Source organism: Armigeres subalbatus, chromosome 2 (genome assembly GCF_024139115.2).
Source record: "Armigeres subalbatus isolate Guangzhou_Male chromosome 2, GZ_Asu_2, whole genome shotgun sequence".
Lineage (NCBI taxonomy): Eukaryota > Metazoa > Arthropoda > Insecta > Diptera > Culicidae > Armigeres > Armigeres subalbatus.
Genome location: NC_085140.1, coordinates 145387704 through 145411059, shown reverse-complemented (window position 1 = coordinate 145411059; position 23356 = coordinate 145387704). Strand labels below are relative to the sequence as shown.

Below are 23356 nucleotides of genomic sequence, written 5' to 3'. Positions count from 1 at the left end.
CCTGCAACGGCAGCGTCTGTGTTGGTGGAGGCGCTCGATGGATGATGATGGTGATGGGCCTGTCGGCGTGGACGATGATGCTTGCGCCTTGTGACGATGGAAGCCGATGAAATTGCAAATTTAAGCGTTGTTTTGCAAAATTCGACTTAAACTCGAATGACTACTTAATCAACTAAGCACCACTTCCACTCAAGCACTTCGATACACGAGATGATCGGTAAAAAACCTGTTTTGAAAAAACCTAAAAAGAAACGAACCGCACGCGGACTTACAACTGTCTCGCACGGATGCTAGACGTGGAATGAGTAGGCTAGTATTGCCGAATTTTGTTGCGGATATGACCATTGATCTTGAAAATATATTATGGAGATCGGAGAAGCTACTGCTAAACAAGCTAAACTAAACAAGCTAAGCTAAACAAAGTAAGAAATGCTCCTACTCCGAGAAATGATCGACTGGAGACTCTCATCAATTTCGGGATCACGGTGAAGCATTTGTATGATCATCTCGAAGCTGCAGGACTCGGTGAACACTTAAACAATCGGATGTTAGTGCAAGAGCTGGTTGACAAGCTACCGCTAAGCATCAAGATGAATTGTCAAAGGATGTGGGAAATCACCATCCTCTTCTGCATCGAGTAGAAGAGTAGGTAAGGCAGCAGAAAGTTAAATCCGGGCATTCGGTGATTTTTCGTACAATACCGGTAACGCCATATGTCGGGAAGCGTCAATTTGACACTGCCGCATTTCTGGGCGAAGTATCGTCTACTACGCTAGTAGATGATGCCTTGGCCAAACGACTGTAGGAGATGGTACTCCTGAGCCTTTCATGGTAACTTATTTACTTACTTTGTGGGTCCTGTACACCTCCGGTTGTGCAAAAGGCTCCACCAGATCTCCATTCTGAGCGATGTCCAGTTGTTGCCGGGTTAGATTTTGGTCGAGTTCTTTCATTTCTTTATTGAGGCTTTGCCGCCATGAGCCTTTGGGTCTGCGTCTGCTGCGATGTCCTGATGGGTTCCAGTCCAATGTTTATTTAAAAATTTCGTTTCCGGCTCAAACGTAAGGTATGGTCGACCAGCCCCACTTCCGATCCCGAATTTCTGTTGATATCGGCCTCTAGTGACAACGACTATGGAGCTCGTTGTTTGAGATCCAGTTGCGAGTTATGTACCGCAGACATCTGTTGATGAACAGTCTATTGCTATTTCAGCTCTATATATGTTAGAATACCACTTTTTCAACCGTTTTATGAGTATCCCACTTTATGTGGATCAGCTTTATGTAAGGATTCCGACATTGCGGACAACTTAGTAAGAAACTCGATGCCTCTTTAGCCATATCTTAGATGGTAGTCCCATCATTTGGCTACGTATCGTTGCACTGGAAAGGTGACATATTCCGAATTACTGATTCATTCTGGCGTAATATTTTATTTTGTGCCTTCCCATCAATACTTTAGTTCAAACGTCGAAGGAAAGACGATAATAGATGTGTTTCTCGACAATTACAACATTTTAAAAAAATGTGTTGGTATACACAAGATTACAACAATTCCGTTGGTCTATTATGCGAAATTAGATAATAGCTATTTGAGAAATTCATTTTGGTGGGCCGGATTAGTAATTGCATGGTGGTAGATATGTTAACAATAACGTCATGAATTATTACTCAGTTATAAAAACGACAGTAATTCTAAAGATGACAAAGTGTAACTTGATGCCAATGCTTATTTATTCAATGTGTTCTGTTTTGCCACTTTAACACGTATTAAGGCTCGTAATCTGAATAGGCTATAACAATTCATGAAATCACAAAGCTTTTTAATCCCGAATGATAATGTTTTGAATATTCGTTTACCATCGCGTTTAAAGTCTATAAAAAGGAGATTTAAAGGGGAGCACTAATAAGATTAGGCTAAATCTTCTGAAGAAAAACGGCTTCATGGTCCATAAATATGAGTTCACTAGCTCATTGTAATTATACTGCCAATAAAAAGAAGAAGGCAAAAAAATGATTTATTTCAATATCAGATAAGAATATAACTTTCATGAGGGCTTCCCTCGTTTTTGGGAACACCGCGAAATCGTACAGCATGACAAACTGATTAAAAATCCACTCGCCGCCAACAAAAAAAAAAGTTTTAATCTGCTGTAAATTAGTTTGCTCTTCACTTGAAGCCTCTGGCTGAAAAACATTTGATTGCTCTAAATTCCATCCATCCACTCATCCGGCAAGCTCTTCGCTCATCCCTAACGATAGAATCCCATTTGATGGCGGGAGCCAACTTTGGTGAGAATATTCCTCGGCTTATGGAAAGGTTGACGGAGGATCTCAATTTCGCGGTTGAACTGATGCGAGCTGCAACATGCACAGCCCTCCTCGTCCGACGAGTAATCGGTCCGTTCGATTGGTTCAATTGCCACTTTGAAATGCTGTATCGTCTCTCGGCAGGCTTGGTGAAATTCTCGGTAGCTTTGTACCATATCCAGATCGAAAAATCTTGCCCTCGGTGAGCCAATGTCCAACGTATCATCCGGATCTTGTATGGGTTCTAGGAAAAGTGGCTCGACAAAAGCGTAGGATATTCCACTGCTGACAGTGTTATCGTTGTCGTCTTGATAGCTTAAGGGAAAGTTTTCGAAACTTTGGGTGCTGACGGGTTCGGGTTTCGCTTTAACTATGTTCACCACTTGGGGAGTGAGTAGAAAACAATCCTTCTTTTCGGTGGGGACAGGACTATCGTTAGAAAAACTTGTTGCATTAACGAAGTTATTTGATTTGTCGAATTCTGCGAAGAATGTGGGCTCGCTCTTTTTCCATTCTGGAGAATCCGAGGGTTGTGGCGAAATGACTTTGGGCGGGGAACGACCCAGTTTTTTCTTTTCCTTTTTTGCAAATTGTAAGATTTTAGCCTGCACTGGAATTATTTCCTCGGGCATGGTGATTTTGCTGACGTTCAACTCGGATGCTATATTAAGAAAAGACATTCTCTCTGGTGGACGCTCAGTGACTACAAATTCATGCTCAGATCTTGGCGGTTGTTTGTTAATTGTTCCAACTTTTTCAGCTTTTGAGTTGGTTTTTAAATTCGAAGGGTAAAATTTCGGCATAGGTAATCTCATTGATGGCTTGTTTTGAGGGTTGGAATTTGTTTTCCTGTTATCGCTCTTGGCGGCAGGAACAGTAATATCGAAAAAGTTAACTTTTTGTCGTTCTTTATTTCCGGTGGTTGGCTTCCTGGAAGTAAGTTTTTGCGCCGTTGTGACCGGGCTGGGTTCCTTCGGAATGTCAAATTGATTAGTTTTGAGCCATTTGCTACACTTATCGAAAGTGGTCTGCTGGTCGTCTTTTGGCTGACTTAGGCCATAAATAACGTCCTCTTCGTCATGATGCTGCTGGAATGTTACTTCTCCGAAATAGTTGTCTACCATCGTTTGATGGTCGTTTTGTGTTTTTGCAGCGTTACCACCAGTTGAAAGGCTAACCAATTGTTGCTGTTCTTCTCGTCGCCTCAAGCAGTCCGTGAACAGATTTAGGCACCTAGATAAACAGTTCTTCACAATTGGTTCGTTGAGCTGGGTCAACACATCGTTTCTAGGATAAGTGACCACTATCACAAAGTCAATGTCGTGCTTTTGTTGCGTTAAAATATTGCTAGTGATTGGCAAAAGCTCACTGCTGGGTAGGCCATTAATAAAAGTCAACTCGATTGGGCTCGACGGGTGGCTGAGTCGACGCTCGCTGAAATAGCATTCGATTAGAACGTTGTCCTTGGTACAGGTAATCACATCAATTTCTGTTTCGGACAAGTCGTAGAGCTCGCAATACTTCGGAAGAAATGCTGTCAGCCTGTTTATGGAGGAGATAAAATGATGTTATCAGAGTAATTTGTCTTTAGCTAGAAATAATACTTGGTCAGTTGATTTCTTCCATTTATTATGGATTTTTTTAGTTACATATTTCAAAGGCCATGAATAAATGATTTATATATTAGATTTTGGATGAAATTAAATGTCTATATCGTCTGTCGACTTCACTAAAGTAATTAAAAAAAAAAGATGGAAGGTGTAAAAATTTAATACAACCATTCCTTCATTCTCGAAAAGATGAATTTGTGACATACTTCCCATTCGTAAATATTACAGGTTTGGAATTGTAGTCTTCTTAAATATGAATAATATATTATCTTCACCTTGTCTCTTTCAATTATAGTAGGCATAAAAGCACAAAGAAGAACACCTTCATGGCGCTGCCGGGTTATCGAAGAATAGATTAACTGTACCCTAAAGCAAAAAAAAAACTCTAGAATTGTCTTCTAAAATTCTGTCACTGGATAGAAAATCAGCATTCTATAGACTGTTCCATGAATTAAAAGCACGCTAAGTTGCTAAGCACATTAAGTGGCATCCTACAGGTAAAATCCATAGAAACGATGTATTTTTTTCGAATATTTTGCGTAGAAAATGTTTAGCTTTTGTTTTTTGTGAGAAAATTTGGTTTGACCTTTTTAGGATGCCTGAAAAATCACTCACACAGCAAATAGTTTTGAAAATTGAACGACGTATAAAATCGAAGCAAATCTAAACAACGAAATAACACTCGATATTTAATTTGAATTTGTCTGAAAAAAAAGCAGTTGATTTTTTAATTTTATTTAAAGTTAGATCGATTTAATATTTAGTTTATTTGCAGGGTCCTAGTATGTGCATGAAAAAACAGGTTAAATCACAATATATTTTTATCTGTGTAGGAAAAAACAGCTATACATTTTTTTCTGTTTCTTTATACACATACTAGTGATCAGTTAAATTGGCTTAGCAGTTGTAAACAAATGTTGGTACTGTTGTCGAGATCCAGAAAAAAATCCGAATTTCTCGAGGAAAAAACCTGAACATTTTTCAATAGTTATTCGTAGTTTCCATGAAAAATTATTGACGGAAAATTTTTCGAATTTAAAGTTTTTTTTGGGAAGTTTCACGGGAAGTTCCATTGGAAATTTTCGGAATTTCTTTGGATTTATTTTAAAAAAATCTCAAAAAATGCTTAAGAATTTCCACTGGAAATTCTTTACGGCTTTCACGATCATTTTCGGAATTTCCAAGAAACATTTAGAGAATTTTCACTGGATGGCCTTCGGATTTTTTTCGGGAAATTCTTCAAATTTCTCCCAGAATTCCACGGGATTTTGTTTTTGTATTTCCACGGAAATTCTTCTGCGAAATGGTTTTCATTGATGGTGGGTAGTTTAATAAAATTTTCCCAAAAAATCTTTTAAAATGCGACTTTTATCGGCCATTCTTTAACTAGCTACTTCGACATCAAGTCTTGGTGTTGGTAAAAGGTAGCCGCTCAATGAAAATATATATCAAGGTGAGGAAGTCGATCAAATGCGGTAGCCAGGGTTGCCAGATTATATATTGATAAATCGGTAGCTTGCATAATTAAGGCGCATTTAGCCTCATGTTGAAAAATTTCCTATAAAGTTTTTTAAAGATTTACATTACAATTGAGAAGTTCATTCTTGAGAGCCAGGTTTTATTGTTTGTTGATATGTACTTTACTATTAGAGGTAAAGTCAGTAGTGATTAAGTTAAGATTTTAAATCAAATTACCTCACTTTTTTCTAATTTGAATCTGACCTAGATACAAGAACATAGATCGTTTGAAATCTATTTCAGTATAACTATTACATATGTTGCTGCTCAGAAAAGTTCCACTTTTGTAAAGTGGATTGGTCTAACTGTCATATAACAAAGCATTTGCAAAAAAAAAACGAATTTCTCGATTTATTTGAGGTACGAATCCGCAGAAACCGCAGAACTAAGGACATGACAGCTTCAAGTATTTGAATTTCAACTGACATAAAGATGAATCCAAAATGGCCTTCTGAGAAAATGCACATTTCACAGATTGAATGAAAATCAATATCGCAGAACAATCTGAATAAATGTTGATTTAACTCTATGTTTTCCCAAAGTTATTGGCGGACCGGAGCGGAAGAATAGTTTTTTTTTATGAAGGTTTACTGGCGGGACTCTGAATAGAGTAGAAACCTCTGCACCAGGCCTTTGATGATACCGTAGCATAATTCCATTCGAAGCAGTTTGCCAGCCGTACACGGAACATGTCGTCCAAGAAGACCCTGTTGCAACTGAATCAGAGGGATTTACGTTCATAAATAGTCGGAGAGGTCTCATGCTAACTAACATCGTAATAGTTTAAAGCAGTCTTCCCACGAACATGTGTGATGTTCAACACAAGTACATTTTCATCAACTCGTGTTGAACACTGAACATGGATTATTGACGTACTCGAGTACAAAGGGATACCCAGTACCTACCTAAACGAACTTGTACTTAAGTACAAAACACATGTACAAACTTGCTTTCAGGTCCGAGAGTCGACCGACAAGAGACAAAGAGAATGAACAAAATGGAATACGAAAACTGTGCACGCTGAAATGAAGATGCACAGTGATGGGTAGATCTGGAAGACTTTTTTTTCGAATAATTTTCTGTTGCAAAACTTTCTTACGACGTTGGTAAGTAACTGACATGGGCTTCCAACATCACGTAAACAATAATTAAGTTTACAGAAGATGTTCATAAATTTGACTTCGATTCACATACCGCTATATAACTTTTGTTGAGCGTGTACATTCAACAGGGAAGGAATAGAAAGCGCATAATTATAAATACTACGTATACTCATAGATCAGTGGAACAATTTCTCGACTCTCTGTTAATGTATTCCTAATAAATAAAACCAAATTGTGTATTGTCACGCTTTTAGAAATGCTCCATAGGGAGAGAGCATTTCGTGTTGCACTATGCACTATAAGCATTCTCAAAGCAATCATGAGAGGCATAGTCTTAAAATAGCATTTTGAATGCAGAATGGCTACATTAGTGCCACTTTAAGGCCTGTAGTGTTCATACGTCAAACGTTTTCCAATATGGAAATATATAGGGGGACTTTTTGTCCAATGAACTTACATTTGAGAATAGAAATCGGTACGTGCAGAATGTTTTTTTCCATTCCGACCATTGACAGGAGTACTTGTCGTTAACCTAACCCTATCACTAATTACATAGTTTGGCTACATTTTATTATTCCATTGCACTATTTTCGATGGATGCATTAAAGCAGCACTACTGTAGCTGTTTCATTGCAACTGGGTATGACGTTTGTGACGGTTGCATTCTAAGATGAGTTAGATTAAGTTTCAATGTTCCTGAAAGGGGATTTTGTTTGTGTTGGGCAACATTATTCCCACTACCATCTCTCTCTTATGGGCCTGCTGGTAAGGGCGATGACAACTACAGCGTCGGGTGGCAAGATCGCGAGTTCAAATCCCGCTCGAAGAAAGTAAAAAATTATGTTCCATTTGAAATATGAAAATACAATAACGATATAATATGAAAAAAAATATGTAAAAAAAAGAATTTAAAAAAAATGCCATTAAAAAAACTTTCTAGTTTTTAAAATTAAGCATTTATTCAGCATTTCGGATGCTGAATAAATGCTACTCAGCCAAATTTCTACTTTATCGATAAAGTATGATTGAGCATCAAGGCAGCCATATATTGGGCCAAAACCTGCATTAAAATAGCATTAAAGGCGACTATTGGGCTAATTGGCATTTAATGTTTTGCAGTAAAGACGCATATAATGCCACTTAAATGCTTTATATAATGCTTACTGGTTACCTGGGTAGTTTGATCGTTTCAAACTAATTGTCATTATCTATCATGTACTAATGATCAGTTATGAGTCAGCTATAGGATTCACTTTTCAGTGGCAAAGTAAAGCTCGTGATGAAGCTTATTCCCTACTATTAGTAAAAATTATCGTGAATGAAGCCGTCATAAAATTGTTCATATACCATCATTATAATGTGTGGTATTTTTTATTATTGCTCTTCGATGTGAGGCATAACAAAATAAAACTGGCACCACGTTCCTAGTTTTGGAAAACTTCTACTCAGTGAATCCAGCAGTCGACTCCCTACGAATGTGTTGAATACTTTGTTTTTCAATAAATGCCCAATGTAAGCGTGGCTATGACTCATCGTCACAGGGAACGCATCAGAACTCACATCATTATCACTGATGAAAATGGCCTCTGCCTGACTGCACTACCATTCAAGGCTCCAAGACACGAGATCCGTTGGATCACATGCAAATGCCGTAAACTAGTGCGTCAATGCCAGATATGTAACGCGGCACCAAACAAAAATAGTCAACATGTGATACCACCACGACAGGATATGTCTTTGATTGCCATATCAGTGCTAATGGCGTAAGCCGACCCACCGCGGCAAGGTAACATATCCGAAGGGAAGGACAAAGCCGTGTGACAATTGTTTCGCACCATAATTTAAAAAAAAATTCCTAAATATTCACAATTGAATGATTGAAAAACTATGTAATTCCATGGCCAAGACTGCAAGAAGCTAAAGCTGTGAAAGTAGTGGATCGTAAAGGTACCATTTGGAACGCTTTGCCATATACTCTACATTGCTAAGCCCACGCTGATATATGTCCGCAGGCAGTCGAAATGGCATCCGGTAATAGCATAAAACGTGATATGTGACCTACCGCTTACTTTTGAACACCACCTCTCCGTTCGACAAATCCTGCACCGTAAAAGAACGGTCAAAGTGAACCAATGCCAACGCACGTATCTCCACGAGCAACGTTCGGTAATCCTTTCTGATGGAATGGTGCCGTTGTCGTTCCGGGTCCCGATAGAATACGTTTTTCAACGTCACGGTTGTGCCACGGGATTTGCGCGCGTGGTGGTACCGCGACACCGAATCAAAACTCCGCTGGGAGCTGGTGGCCGTCCGCTGTTTGAATAGGCGCGAGTGGGATTTGTGGTCGTTTGCTTTGCCGTCTACGGATTCAATCAGCACTTCCTCACACTGAGGGATGATGTCTAGCAGAGACTCGCCGGTCAGGCGGGCGAATTGTTTCGATGGCTTTTTCCGTTGGAAGTCAATGTTTACCTGGCAACTGTAGAATTATCGAGGGGTAAATGATATACATATTTACAGGGGAATGTAAAATAACTATTAAGGTCCTTTTAATCAACTTTTGGTCCCTAATATGCCCTTTTCAATCATTCATCTTAGTTTCGGATGAGCACTAAAATTGTTAACTGTTGTTGATTAAAATTTTAAAAACCCTAATTATTTTGACTATCCCTTGTCTGTTGGACTTACTACATATAACCGATACAATTGAATACATTATCAGACGACGCTTACAATTTTCCGATACTCTGGAGATCCTCTCTGCTGATGCCGTCGCCGTTATCCAGTATCTGAATCCAAAACAGTTCCAAGCAAATCCGGATCGCAATGGACGTACAATTTGCGTCGAGTGAATTTTTTATCTGTTGTAAAGAGAAATAAAGAAACAGACCCACACAATAAAGCCGGCATAAATTGTTGGGATTTGTCGGGAAAATTGAAGGCTTTTGTTGACGTGTGTTTCCATGGGCTTGCTTGCTTACCAGCGCAATAATGACTTCAGTCAGAGATTCCATCGGCGGGGCACGACACATGTGGGCACCCTCCACCAGGACTGGAAATCGTTGTCCGTACACTGCCAACCTACTGTGATTGACTACGTGATTGACTTTGATATATTTACCATTCCGCGTGTCGGTATCTGGGGTTGGTATGCGTCACTTTCGCCGAGGCGTGGGTTTTGAAGCGTAGTCTGCTTTGATGGGCCGATCCGACTGGATAATGTATACGGAAAGGGCAAATGACACACAATGTGGTTCGATCTGTGCATAGACTTCGGTTTAAAATCGGTATTTCTCGCTTAACTTTTCAAAAGGACCTAAGTAACATTTTTTTCATGATTTAATTTGAATAGCGCAATCAACAGAAAAACATGTAAGCTTTTGATTGCAGTACTCAAATTAATTCATGAAAAAAATGTTACTTAGGTCCTTTTGAAAAGTTAAGCGAGATTTGTCCTGACGCAATATTTAATGCCATCATGCGAACAGGCGCGATGTACTCAGTCTACTGAAGTGATGTGTCTAATACGTTATAGGATGTCAACAAATTTGCTACACGGTAACCTGAATATACTCTTTTAGAACTATAAAGTACGCATAATCGAGGAAAAGTGGAACTACGCCTAAAAGGAGTATAATTCGTTTACTCATTTTTGAGTATACTGCTCATACGTCAAAATAGGCATACTTTTTACCCCTTTTCTACAAGTAAAAAGTGTGTAATTTTTACTCCAAGAACAGAAGTAAAATGTGTAGTTTTTACCCCTACAATTCTATGCATAGATTTGCTTTCAAAAGCCGGTAAGGTTTCTTCACTTAGTTTATTTTAATAACAAAACATAAGATAGTCAATCTAAAATCATTTTATTTTAATACATTTTATAGCAAATACATTGGTACAAATCATTTTACAAATCCATCTTCTATTGCCGTAGCCCCTGGGTATTCTGGGCCCATCCAAACTTCCTCATCAGTGAAATTTTCAGCATTCTGGCACCTTAGACCTTACTCAGCTATCTTGAGGGCCACGGCAACATCCAGCGTTGGCGGCAGCTGGTTGCAGTGTTCGCAGAACAGCGCTGGCAGGTCGTATAACAGCTTGGCCAAGAACGCGGCGGAAGCGGTTAGCAATGTTGGAACTTCGGTTGGAACGTTTCCTTTAAGTTGGATTTGGCTGGTTTCGATTGGAAACTTTACCGCTGGTATATGACCTGGGCATCCATTGTCGGCAGGAACGACACCCATGGAATTGGTGTTGAAGAGTCCGATGTAACTGTATAAGAATGTTTGTGCTGAACGGCTTCTTGTTTCTCGGGATTCCTAATCCAATTTACAACAATGATAATTTTATATTATTTTAAGAATCTTTGAAACAATAATAACATTACATACCTTTGCTAGCCAAAACTGTCCGTAACAAAGCGTGCGTATTCATCAAACATTTTACAGCAACTGAACTGACTGATTGCATCGTGAAGTTACGTGCTTGAAAATTTTCTTTTCTTGTTATGTACTTTTTTTACGCATTTCACAATCGCATGAGCATACTACGAAAATCGTAAAAAATACTCTCCCGTCGGTAATTAAAAGTACGCATAATTTGACGTATAGGCAATATTCTCCAAAGTGAATAAAAAATACTCCTAAAATGAGTATTCCTGTATAACCGTGTACGGCAAGCATCTATTATAATCTGACATGTGGAATCTATTGTTTGGATTTGTTTAACCATGTGTATCGGTTTGAAATAAAACAGCTATAAAATCTATTGACTGTCTAGCTTAGCCAAATCTGTCTCTTGTTTGGTCTTTATTGTTCGAATTTAATGCCTGCAATATGGGATAAATTGTTTCGCTTCGTAATCCCGAACTCTTCTGTTCAACTGTCAGGCGATATGATGCTGATGCTTTATGCTTTTAAAGAATGAATTATTTATGCAGGAAATTAGGTACCAGACTGTTGAGTTAGTGTGAAGGTAGGGCGGAATGGATATTGCAATTCAATTGTTTGTCTTTAGGGCATCAAGCGGATCTAATTTAAATGAATAAACTGAATAGAAAATTGTTTAGAGCGTTTCAGTGAAATATCTTCACTTGCTATAAGAAAAGTGACGAAGTAGATACAAGTACGAGACACTGACGACGGCCTTCCGGTTGAGAACGGAATGCGTATCTGTATAGTTACCATCAAGTGGTAGAAATCAATAAGATTTCACTTGCTCGTCTTATAACAAGTGTATAATCAGCTTTAAAAATTGATGCTGTGTCCGCTGTGCTGCGTCCGCTCTGCGTGAAATCTTGTTCAAACCGAATTAGACCCAAACCCGCATGATTTGCGAATTAGACCCAAAGTTGCTTGATTTTGATGTATGTGCTTGCGATGCATGTATATGATTGGTGCATAGTTATTGCATAGTTATGCAAAGTTATTTCCAAACTTTTTATCAATTATCGATAATAAATATTTAGAAATCAGTATTTTCATATAAATACAAAGAAGCGTTGACTTATCCTTGATTGAATGGCTCAAAATCCATCGAGAAACGGCTGAGATATTAAAGTTCAAAGTTTATCATATTTTCGTGACGGTCTCCGATTTTCGCAATCGCAAAGTATACCCCAATATAGGAAAGACAGACGTAGTCTTATGTCAAAAACCCAAATTAATTCACCTAGCGTTGGTGGTGCCTTTCTCACGCATTATAAAAATGAGAAAAACATATAAGATTGGTCAAATTTGCATTTTAGGGGGTAATTTTTGCTTTTTCATTTAATTTATGTCTATTTGCGGTCATTTGAGTGCATTGCAGCGGATTCTGTAGAAATTTTTTTTTTCGATTTTGATTTTTTTTCCAGGGACCCTTGGCATTTTTTCTTAAATAACTATGGAACTCAATGGCCGATCAAACTTTTCGAAATTTTCAATAGGAAACAACTAGTCCGCAATCCGTGTCGATTGCAACTTGTTGCGAGCAAATCAGATGATGCTAAGTACCAAAAAGTGCATGGGCGTAGCCAGGATTTCGAGAAGGGGGGGGGCAACTTTTTTGGTCTTCTAAATCGTAGTTTTATAGTAGTTTTATAAAAACACATGAATATTAACACATGAAACCAAATCCAAATCAAATCGAAACAATAATGATTAAAACAATAATGGATTTAAAAATGCGTGATTTATTGCTCATCAGATATTTTTAAATAAAGTGAGAAAAATATTAACGAACTTAGTATTCAGAAAGAATAGAAAATCGGCTATAACAATTATTATAAAAATCCTGCATTCTTCCATAAGTTTAAGAAAACTAGAACCATAAATCTGAATTTCTAAACAAATCCTCTCTGAAATAATATTTATTATAAAATAGGCAGAAAAATCAATATGCAAGCTTTCTCCAGGAATTCCTTCGACAATTGCTCCTGGCATTCTATCCGAAATTCTATCAGGGATTCTTTAGGAATGGCTCTAGCAACTTCTTCGGCAGTGTCTTCAGGAATTCCACCATAAATTTTGCCGGGAATTGATCCGAAAATTCCTCTATTATTTACTCCAAGAAAATCTTCACGAACTTCTTTATAAGTTCTGCAGAATTCTCTGCAATAATTCAAATAATTTCGTGCTGTTTCCCATAATTTTTAAGAATAAGAATATTCCGTGGAAATTCCGCAGAATTGCCAGTAAACATTCCTGAGAATTTCACGAAAAATCTTCGAATTTCTTGTGTAAATTCCATAAAATTTTCCGTGAATTGTTTCGAATAATTTCTTGTGAAAATTTCAAAGAATTTCTCCAGGAATTCCACCGGAAATTTATACAGAAATTATACCGAAAATGGAATCAACAATGGAATTTTCGGAGGAATTCCTAGATTAATTCGCAATGAAATCCTGAAAGAATTCCGGTGGAAACTTCAAGATTTCCACTGGGAGATCCTCCAGGAGTTTCTCCGAAAATTCCTCCTGGAATTCTTCCAGGAGTTCCACCGGCATTTCCACCAAGAATTTCTCTAGGATTTCCTTCGAGAATTATTCCGGTAGTTCTATCGGCAATTCCTCTGAAAATTCTTCCGGGAATTTCGGCAGAATTGGAATTTATTTAGGCTTCTTCAGGATTTATAGATTTTCCACCAGAAGCTCCTCCGAGAATTTCTCTGCGAGCTCCTCAGGAAAAAACACACAAACAAACCTCAACAAAGGTTTCAGCTAAACGAGATTTGTCTATAAGACGAATTCTCTTGTTTCCGAGAATGCTTGTGGTAGTTTCCCCGGGGTTCCTTTGAAAATTCTCCCAGGAGTTTCTTCAGAAATTCTTCCAGAAAATTCCTTCGAGAATTCCTCCGGGAATTCCACCAGCAATTCATCCGGGAGTTTCTCCGGAAATTCCTCCGGGAGTTCCACCAGAAGCTTTTCCAGGAAATTATTCAGGCTTTTTTCAGGAAATCATTTAGGCTTTCTTCAGAAATTAAGCTGGAAATTCCTCCCGGAGTTCTCATCCTGGAGGTCCTCTAGGAATTCTTCTAGGAGCTCCTCCTGAAATTCCTCCGGGAGTTCTTACGGGAGATCTTACGGGAGCTCCTCCGGGAATTCCTCCGGAAGATCCACCAGCAGTTTCTACGAGAATCCCTCCGGGAATTATCAGAGGAATTTTCGGAGGAACTGCCGGTGGAACTTCTGGAGGAATTTATTGAAGAACTACAGGAAGAATTTCCGGAGGAAATCCTGGAGGAACTCTCGTATGAATTCTAGGATGAACTTCCAAAGGAACCTCCGTAAGAATTCCAGGAGGAACTCCTGGAAAAATTCTAGAAAGAACCTCCCGGAGGAATTGCCGTAAGAACTCTCAGAGAAATTCTCCGAGGAACTTCTGGAGGAATTTGTAGATAAATGCCTAAAGAAATGCTAAATGAATTCCTGGAAGAAAGCCTGATTGAATTCCCGAAGGAACTACTGGTGGAACTTCAGAGGAACATCCGGTGGAATACCCTAGAGGAAGAGAAAAAATATTTCTGAAGGAACTTACGAAATCCCATTTCCTGTGAAATTCCTGCCAAATATCGTCCAGGAATTCCTTGTAAAGTTTCTGGAGGTATTACCGGAGAATTTCTTTGAAAAACTCCTTGAAGAACTTCCGGAGGAACTCCTACAAGCACTTCCGGAGGAATTCCCACATGAAAGTCCTGAAATAATTCTTAGAGAAGTTCCTAAAGGAATTTCCGAAAAAATATCTGAAGGAATTCCCAGAAAAATACCAGGAGGAATTAATGCAGAAATTCCCAGATGAAATCCTGAAAGTATTCCCAGATGAATTGCTGAAGAAAATCCCTGCGGATTGTTCCGAAGAAATTTCTGGAAGAACTCTTGGCAGATATCCGAGTAAATTCCGAGTGAAGTCCGGAAGGAATTCTAGTATACTTCCGCGGAAAATCTCCCGGAGAAATTCCTGAAGGAATTCCTGGAGAAATACCTGAAGAAACTCCCGAAAAAATACCTGTAAGAATTTCTGGGGAAATACTTGGACGAATTCCAGGAGAAATTCATGAAGATATTTCTAGAGGATTTCTTGAAGGATATTCTGAAGTAATTGCGAATAGAATTCCAGATTGGAATGCTAGATGATTCCGCAATGAATGTTTGAAGGTATTCTGGAAATTTTCTTGGAAGTAATCCCGGAGGAATTAAAGGAAGAGTTACAAGAGGAATGCCCGGAGAAGTTCGTAGAAGAATTTCCGAAGGAATTTCTTTTAGATTTACAAGTGAAATTATGGAGCTAAATCGGAGGATTTCCGTCATAAATTTTTGAAGAAACTTCTGGTAGAATTTTGGGAAGAAATTTCGTATGTATTCTTGACGGAACTCTCGAATGCATTCCTGATGGAAATGCCGGATTCTTTCTGAAGAGAGAATAGCCGAAGAAATATCTAGAAGTAAATCTTGAAGAGAAGAAAAGAAATCTTCAAGGAATCTCCTCGTGAATTCCCTAAAAAATGTAGCGGGGGTTTCTTGATAAGGAGGAATTACAATTACATGAGAAGGATTTTCGAACGATTTTCAGAGGAATTTGTGGATAACTTTCGGGAGGAATTCAGAAGTTTGCTACTGCATTGCAAAAAGCTTGTAAGCCTGCTTTCAAGAGGCTTTTTTCCGAAGCAGCTAGTAAGCCTCCTGCAAATATGCTCGGAATCTTCCTGCCAAAAGCCTCGAAAGAATCCTGTCAATAGTCTCGGAAGCATCCAGCCAATAAGCTCGAAAGCCTTATGCCAATAGGCTTGGAAGGTTGCCGACAAGAGGCTTGAAAAAAAAGCGTCTTTCCAAGAGGTTCGGAAGCCTCATTTCAAGAGGCTTGAAAGCCTTTTTTTAAGAGATCCGGAAGCCTTTTTTCAAAATGCTCGTAAGCCTCCTTTCATGAAGCTCGTAAGCTTTTTTTCGAGTGTCTCGAAAGCCTCCTTTCAAGTTGCTCGGAAGCCTCCTTTCAAGAGGCTTGGAAGCCTCTCTTCGAGAGGATCGGATTTTTTTTCCGAGTGGCTTGGAATCCTTCTTGCAAGACGCTGATAAGCGTCGTTTCAAGGTGTTCAGAAGCCTCTTTATATGCTCGGAATCCTCCTTTCAAGAGGCTCGGAAGCCTCCTTTCAAGAGGCTCGGAAGCCTCCTTTCAAGAGGCTCGGAAGCCTCCTTTCAAGAGGCTCGGAAGCCTCCTTTTAAATAGGCTCAGAAGCCTCCTTTCTAGAGGCTCAGAAGCCTCCCATCAAGAGGCTCAGGAAGCCTCCTTTCTAGAGGCTCAGAAGCCTTCTTTCAAGAGGCCCGGAAGCCTCCTTTCAAGAGGCTCAGAAGCCTCCTTTCAAGAGGCTCAGAAGCCTCCTTTCATGAGGCTCAGAAGCCTCCTTTCAAGAGGCTCAGAAGCCTCCTTTCAAGAGGCTCAGAAGCCTCCTTTCAAGAGGCTCAGAAGCCTCCTTTCAAGAGGCTCAGAAGCCTCCTTTCAAGAGGCTCAGAAGCCTCCTTTCAAGAGGCTCAGAAGCCTTCTTTCAAGAGGCTCAGAAGCCTCCTTTCAAGAGGCTCAGAAGCCTTCTTTCAAGAGGCTCAGAAGCCTCCTTTCAAGAGGCTCAGAAGCCTCCTTTCAAGAGGCTCAGAAGCCTCCTTTCAAGAGGCTCAGAAGCCTCCTTTCAAGAGGCTCAGAAGCTTCCTTTCATGAGGCTCAGGAAGCCTCCTTTCATGAGGCTCAAGCCTCCTTTCAAGAGGCTCAGAAGCCTCCTTTCCAGAGGCTCAGGAGCCCCCTTTCCAGAGGCTCAAAAGCCCCCTTTCAAGGGGGCCCGAAGCCCTCTTTCATAAGGCTCAGAAGCCTCCTTTCAAGAGGCTCAGAAGCCTCCTTTCAAGAGGCTCAGGAAGCCTCCTTTCAAGAGGCTCAGAGCCTCCTTTCAAGAGGCTCAGAAGCCTCCTTTCAAGAGGCTCAGAAGCCTCCTTTCAAGAGGCTCGAAGCCTCCTTTCAAGAGGCTCAGAGCCTCCTTTCAAGAAGCTCAGAAGCCTCCTTTCAAGAGGCTCAGGAAGCCTCCTTTTAAGAGGCTCAGGCCTCCTTTCAAGAGGCTCAGGCCTCCTTTCAAGAAGCTCAGGCCTCCTTTCAAGAGGCTCAGAAGCCTCCTTTCAAGAGGCTCAGAAGCCTCCTTTCAAGAGGCTCAGAAGCCTCCTTTCAAGAGGCTCAGAAGCCTCCTTTCAAGAGGCTCAGAAGCCTCCTTTCAAGAGGCTCAGGCCTCCTTTCAAGAGGCTCAGAAGCCTCCTTTCAAGAGGCTCAGAAGCCTCCTTTCAAGAGGCTCAGAAGCCTCCTTTCAAGAGGCCTGGAAGCCTCCTTTCAAGAGGCTCAGAAGCCTCCTTTCAAGAGGCTCAGAAGCCTCCTTTCAAGAGGCTCAGAAGCCTCCTTTCAAGAGGCTCTGAATCCTTCATTCAAGAAGCTGGAAGCCTCCTTTCAAGAGGCTCGAAAGCCTCCTTTCGAGAGGCTCGGAAGCCTCCTTTCAAGAGGGTCGGGAGCCTGCATTCAAGAGGCTCAGAAGCCTTTTTTTTTCAAGAGGCTCGGAAGCCTCTTTTCAAGAGGCTCAGAAGCCTCCTTCAAGAGGCTCAGAAGCCTCCTTTCAAGAGGCCTCAGAAGCCTCCTTTCAAGAGGCTCAGAAGCCTCCTTTCAAGAGGCTCGTAAGCCTCCTTTCAAGAGGCCTGGAAGCCTCCTTTCAAGAGGCTCAGAAGCCTCCTTTCAAGAGGCCTCAAGCCTCCTTTCAAGAGGCTCGGAAGCCTCCTTTCAAGAGGCTCAGAAGCTTCCTTTCAAGAGGCTCGGAAGCCTCCTTTCAAGAGGCTCTGAAGCATCCTTTCCAGGGCCTCAGAACCGTCCCTTCAAGAGGCCTGGAAGCCTCCTTTCAAGACGCTCTGCAGCCTCCATTCACGAAGCTCGGAAGCCTCCTTTCAGGAGGCTCTTAAGCCTCCTTTCAAGAGAATTGGTAGCCTCCTTTCAAGAGGCTCGGAAGCCTCCTTTCAAGAGGCTCGGAAGCCTCCTTTCAAGAGGCTCGGAAGCCTCCTTTCAAGAGGCTCGGAAGCCTCCTTTCACGAGGCTCGGAAGCCTCCTTTCAAGAGGTTCGGAAGCCTCATTTCAAGTGGCTCGGAAGCCTCCTTTCAAGAGGCTCGGAAGCCTCCTTTCAAGAGGCTCGGAAGCCTCTTTTCAAGAGGCTCAGAAGCCTTCTTTCCAAACGCGCGGAAGCCTCCTTTTAAGAGGCTGGGAAGCTTCCTTCTTTCAAGTGGCTCGGAAGCCTCATTTCATGAACCTCATAAGTTATTTTCATGATGATTTTTTCGAGAGGCTTTCTTTTCAGATGCTGCACCCAACCGGTGGTTGTTAGATTTTCTAACAATTCTGTATAAGAATTGAACAAAACCTGTATAAGAACTGGGCATATGCGAAATTATTAAATTCTTATACACGTATTGTATAAGAATCTAACAATTTTGTTAGCTTTTCTAACAATATTTGTTTGAGAGCTTACATTTTTTGTATAAGAATCTAACAATTTCGCATATGCCCAGTTCTTATACAGGTTTTGGTAGATTCTTATACAAAATTGTTATAAAATCTAACATCCGCTGGTCGGGTGTGTGAAGCGTTCTTTCAAGATATTCAGAAGCCTTTTCTAAAGATATTTGGAAGCCTCCTTTCGAGAGGCTCGGAGTTCTCCAAAAGTCTTGTGGGAAGCTTGATGGAAAACAATTAATTTGAATCGGAAAGTTTCACGGAATTTCGAAAATTTCTGTCATTTTTTTTTAAGAGCCACATATACCGTTAGTTTTCAGGTCCGTTTTTAATATATCTTTAATATATCTTATTATATATGATATACGCTTATTTTCATTAACAGCTAAAAAAATAGGGGGTACCGCTCAAGAAAAAGGTTGAGAACCGTTGCTCTAGGTGAAGGATTCGACCAGACGCCGAATTAATCACTGACTGTAAAGTAGTTCTATAAGTTGGGCGGTGAAACAACTTTAAAAATCAGAATTACTTTGAATTCACAAGTTCGCCATTAGCAAAAGTTTGAAAAGTTGCTGCCTTGCGCTACAAGGCATAAACTCTTCTCTATTTATATAACTTTAAATCATAGAAGAACAAGATTTCATTGGCTTATAACTAGACTCCTAGGCAGGCTAGGCAGATATTCTATGACGCTAAGCTAAGAGGGGCCTATAATTTTATTTCTTATGCTTTTGAATGTTATCATGTACATTATGATCACATACATTATTGGGAGATTGATAGGAATCATGAAATGAAACATTAAAGCGACCATAAACCTGAAATAATGCTGCTTTGATCATTTCAAAAACCTTGAATGCACATTCCAAATTATTCAAACGCTTTCACAAATGATTTTGTTCGTTTTGTCAACTGAACATTTTCTATCACTTGCTACTTAAGGTTATCCACCTTCTCGCATTCGTGTCCTGCCAGGCGACAGTTTTCCACGAAAAAAAAACAGACTCTTACAATGCCATTTCCGGACGTAATGCTCAACATTTCGACGCTTTCCAGTATGTACCATTTACCGCCCACTCTACATCTTTCGATTTACAATTTGTCTTCACTCCTCGTTGAACCAATAATCATTCCTTACTGCCTACTTCATTCCATCGATGATTTCACTGACTGTTCCCAAGAGAGTTTGCGTCCTGTGCACCTCCATTCGACATCGCTAACGCTAAAGTGCCTTCAGGGAAAGAAAAACGACTTTTTTTTTCGACCGTAGACTATTGCGCTCGGGCACGCCCATCCCAAACATTTTTCTGTAATTCAGTTTTCATCGGCAATTATCGAGTAAGCATCTATTCATTGGTCAGATTGGAGTATTAGACCTTTGTGATGAAAACATCAAAAATGAAAAAAATAAACGGATTAGTTCACCTAGCGTGGATGATGATTTTCTCGTCAGTCGTTAGTCATAAAATATATTGAGAAGATCACATTAGTAAGGTCGATAGAGCACTTTAGTAGAGTAGATTAAATTATTTCCAACATTTACATTCACTTATATGCATTACCACAGTCATAAAACACCAATTAATTTGTTTTTCAATAAAAGATTTTAGAGATTTTTTTTCTAAATTATTTCCGAACACAATCCGATTAGTCCTTATTTTAATAACAAACAATAAGAATGATATCAAATGCTGAGCTTTTTTTTTCACTTTTAACAAAAAGTGAGTAAACTTTTCTTGCAAAATAAAAGGAAACGGCAATACAGTTTTATTAAGTCGTTGAGTAGGTATATGACTGCGTGTAAATCATTCAATGCCAAATTTGTACACATGCACATTTCGGCACATGCATACATCACCTCAGTTCGTCGAGTTGGGTAGATTGATATAGAACAGGCACTCCAATCAAGGTACATTTTTATAGTAATCCTATACAGTAACTGCCGTCGCAAGCATAACTGTCCCAAATTGATTTGAAATTCATACCAATATGGGACAGTTATGCTTGGAGTGACAGTAAAGCCCTTACATACACTTAACGTACGAGAAAGGTAAACAAATCGATTTGCCGTCGCACAACATCGGCACTTACACGCATCGTTCGCTGAAGTAAAATCAACCAAGCAACTCCATCGCAAATCGAATCTACATTCAAACTGCAGGGACCTACCCGCCTAGAGTGATCGTTTATTGAAAGTAGGTATGCATCCATAGGCTCTACACGAAAAAAGAAAACGCCGGATCCATTTAAGCCTACGATGATTGAATACTTCCTAACCGAATTACCCTTAACCGGTTTCAAATCTCTTGCTCTCCTAGCGGCTAGTGCCTTATCGGGCGCCATAAATTTAATGCACTAACCGGTATCCTCTCTAGCGCAATTTATGACCACTGGCGCTGGCTGCTAGCTGCCTTCCTCCGAGGTGAGCAAACGACAACCCCTCACTTGGTACTTTTTAGGTAACATCCTCCGGAGGCCGGAGCTGTACGTATGTGATTTCCATCCTACCGTGACAGTGTTACTAGTTTATACAGCTTCGAGGCTTCCCCTTTTTTCACGAATGATTCATTTTGATATAGCACTGGTATTATGAAGATGAATGACAGAAGGATCTTTATTAGACTTGGAAGTGCATGAAAGATTTGTAATAAAAGCACTGCGAGATATTTTAATCATAACGAGCTGTTGTTCTTTGAAGCACATGACATAGGTTTTTTTTATATCTTATACTTTCGCAAATCAGTTTTGAAATTGGGAAATCTGAAACGAAAGCTTTAGGTTATGAAATCATTTATTATTATTCAACCGGAACGGGGGAGACTGGTTCACAATGCAACAGATTGGTATGAATAATGATAAAGGGGTTCCAGTTGAATTCACAATTTATTTAGCATCTTTCTTGATTTATTAGTTAGGCATTCTGTGTTACCTAACCGCTACTGTGCCGAGATCTACTGTGGTTTTCTGCTGTACAGAATTCACACAGAATCTATTTTTAGATCTCCATTCATCAGTATTGTTGTTGTTGCCAGTCCATCTCGTCGTGAGTCCATTGTGTCCATTTGTCCATATCGTGTATCCAATGATCGTTGCATTGTTCGGTTGCCATTTATCCGGGTAATGTTGGAGGAATGTCAGTCGTCATCAGGCAGCCGTGACTGTAAGGCGCGTACCCCAAAATGCCACCGTATGGGCTGAGGATCCGGTGACTGACGAGGGCTTGGTGGAGGAGCTGGGAATCGAACCTTTGCCTTGGGGGACGCCGGCTAAGATGCAGTGTGCGGTTTATTACTTTTGGCGGTACGACATTTGACGGTTTGTACCTTTTCGCCCAATTACTTTTGGCGGAATGCACCATTTCGCGGAATATTAATAATAATAGCTTAGTGTTCATTCTGTACTTCCATAATTATTACCTGCTGTGTTTCTAAGCCGAGTTACCATTTTTGTTTTGCATTTGTATAACACGAGATTAACACGTTAAAGCTTTTATACCTAAACTTTTTTTTCGATAAATTTCCTAGACCGGGCCAGAAGTTGAACACAGCCTCCTTTTGCATAGTCTTGCTTGGCAGCCACGCATCTTCCAGCACGGCTAAGGAAGGCCTCCCAGAATGTGTAGAAGTAGTTTTCAAAATTTCAATTGCCCCTTACAAATCCTTAGTTATATTTTGCAGACGGGCCAGATATAATTAACAGGTTTTCTCCTCTCTTTATTTTGTTACGGATAGGCGTTATTATGAATAATCCTTTATTTCTCCCTTTTGTCTTATAGCGAGAAAACGTATTCATTTAAATATGGCATTATACCCTCCCTCCGCAGACGCTACCATTTAAAGAAGACATTACCTTTTCCTTCACCTTATACCGGGCAGATTCGTTCTTTTAAAGAAGGTTTTATCAACTGCTTTCGCCTTATACCGGCCAGACGCATCTACTCAAAGAAGGCATTACCAACTCCTTTCGCCTTATACCGGGCAGATGCATCCATTTTAAGAAGGCGTTACTTCTTCCTTCGCCTTATACCGGGCAGAAGTGTTCTTTTAAAGAAGGCATTATCAGCTGCTTTCGTCTTATACCGGGCAGACGTGTTTTTTTTTTTAAATAAGGCATTATCAACTCCTTCCGCCTTATACCGGGCAGATGCATCCGTTTAAAGTAGGCGTTACCCCTTCCTTCACATTATACCGGGCAGACGAGTTCTATTAAAGAAGGCATTATCAGCTCCTTTCGCCTTATACCGGGCAGATGCATACATTTAAAGAAGGCGTTACCCTTCCCTTCGCCTGATACCGGCCAGGCGCGTTCTTTTAAAGAAGGCATTCCCAACTCCTTTCGCCTTATACCGGGTAGATGCTTCCTTTTAAAGAAGGCGTTACTCCTCCTTTCGCCTTATACCGGGCAGACGCGTTCTTTAAAAATATATATTATCAACTCCTTTCACCGTACATCGGGCAGACGCATCCGTTTTAAAGAGGTGTTATCCCTCCTTTCGAATTATACCAGGCAGACGCGTTCTTTTAAAGACGACATTTCAACTGCTTTCGCCTTATACCGGCAGAGGTGGTCGAACCCGAACCCAATGGGGTTTAATAAACGGGTTTGGTTTGGGTTTGATAAAAAAATTTAATCCGGTTTCGGGTCGGGTCCGGGTTTGAAGGAAATTTACAAATCGGGTTCGGGTTTGCAAAATGCGAAACCCGACTATCTCTAGGGCAGACGCATCCATTCAAAGTAGGCATTATCTTTTCCCTTTGCTTTATACCGGGCAGATGCGTTAATTCATAGAAGGGACTACCTCCTTTCTTTCGAGCAAACGTGTCCGA

The 23356-nt window shown here is 40.2% G+C and overlaps 2 protein-coding genes across 3 annotated transcripts in view; one reads left to right on the top strand and one right to left on the bottom strand.

Moving 5' to 3' along the window:
- LOC134210954 (protein furry) overlaps positions 1–23356 on the top strand; it is a 393572-nt gene that overhangs the window by 188962 nt on the left and 181254 nt on the right. The window lies entirely within an intron of this gene.
- On the bottom strand, positions 1996–9830 carry LOC134215238 (uncharacterized). Its single transcript, XM_062694460.1, has 4 exons — positions 9522–9830; positions 9274–9401; positions 8603–9019; positions 1996–3851 (listed from the first exon to the last, which is right to left on the bottom strand). Exons 1-4 carry the CDS (start codon positions 9570–9572, stop codon positions 2252–2254), a joined length of 2196 nt encoding a protein of 731 aa, XP_062550444.1. The 5' UTR covers positions 9573–9830; the 3' UTR covers positions 1996–2251.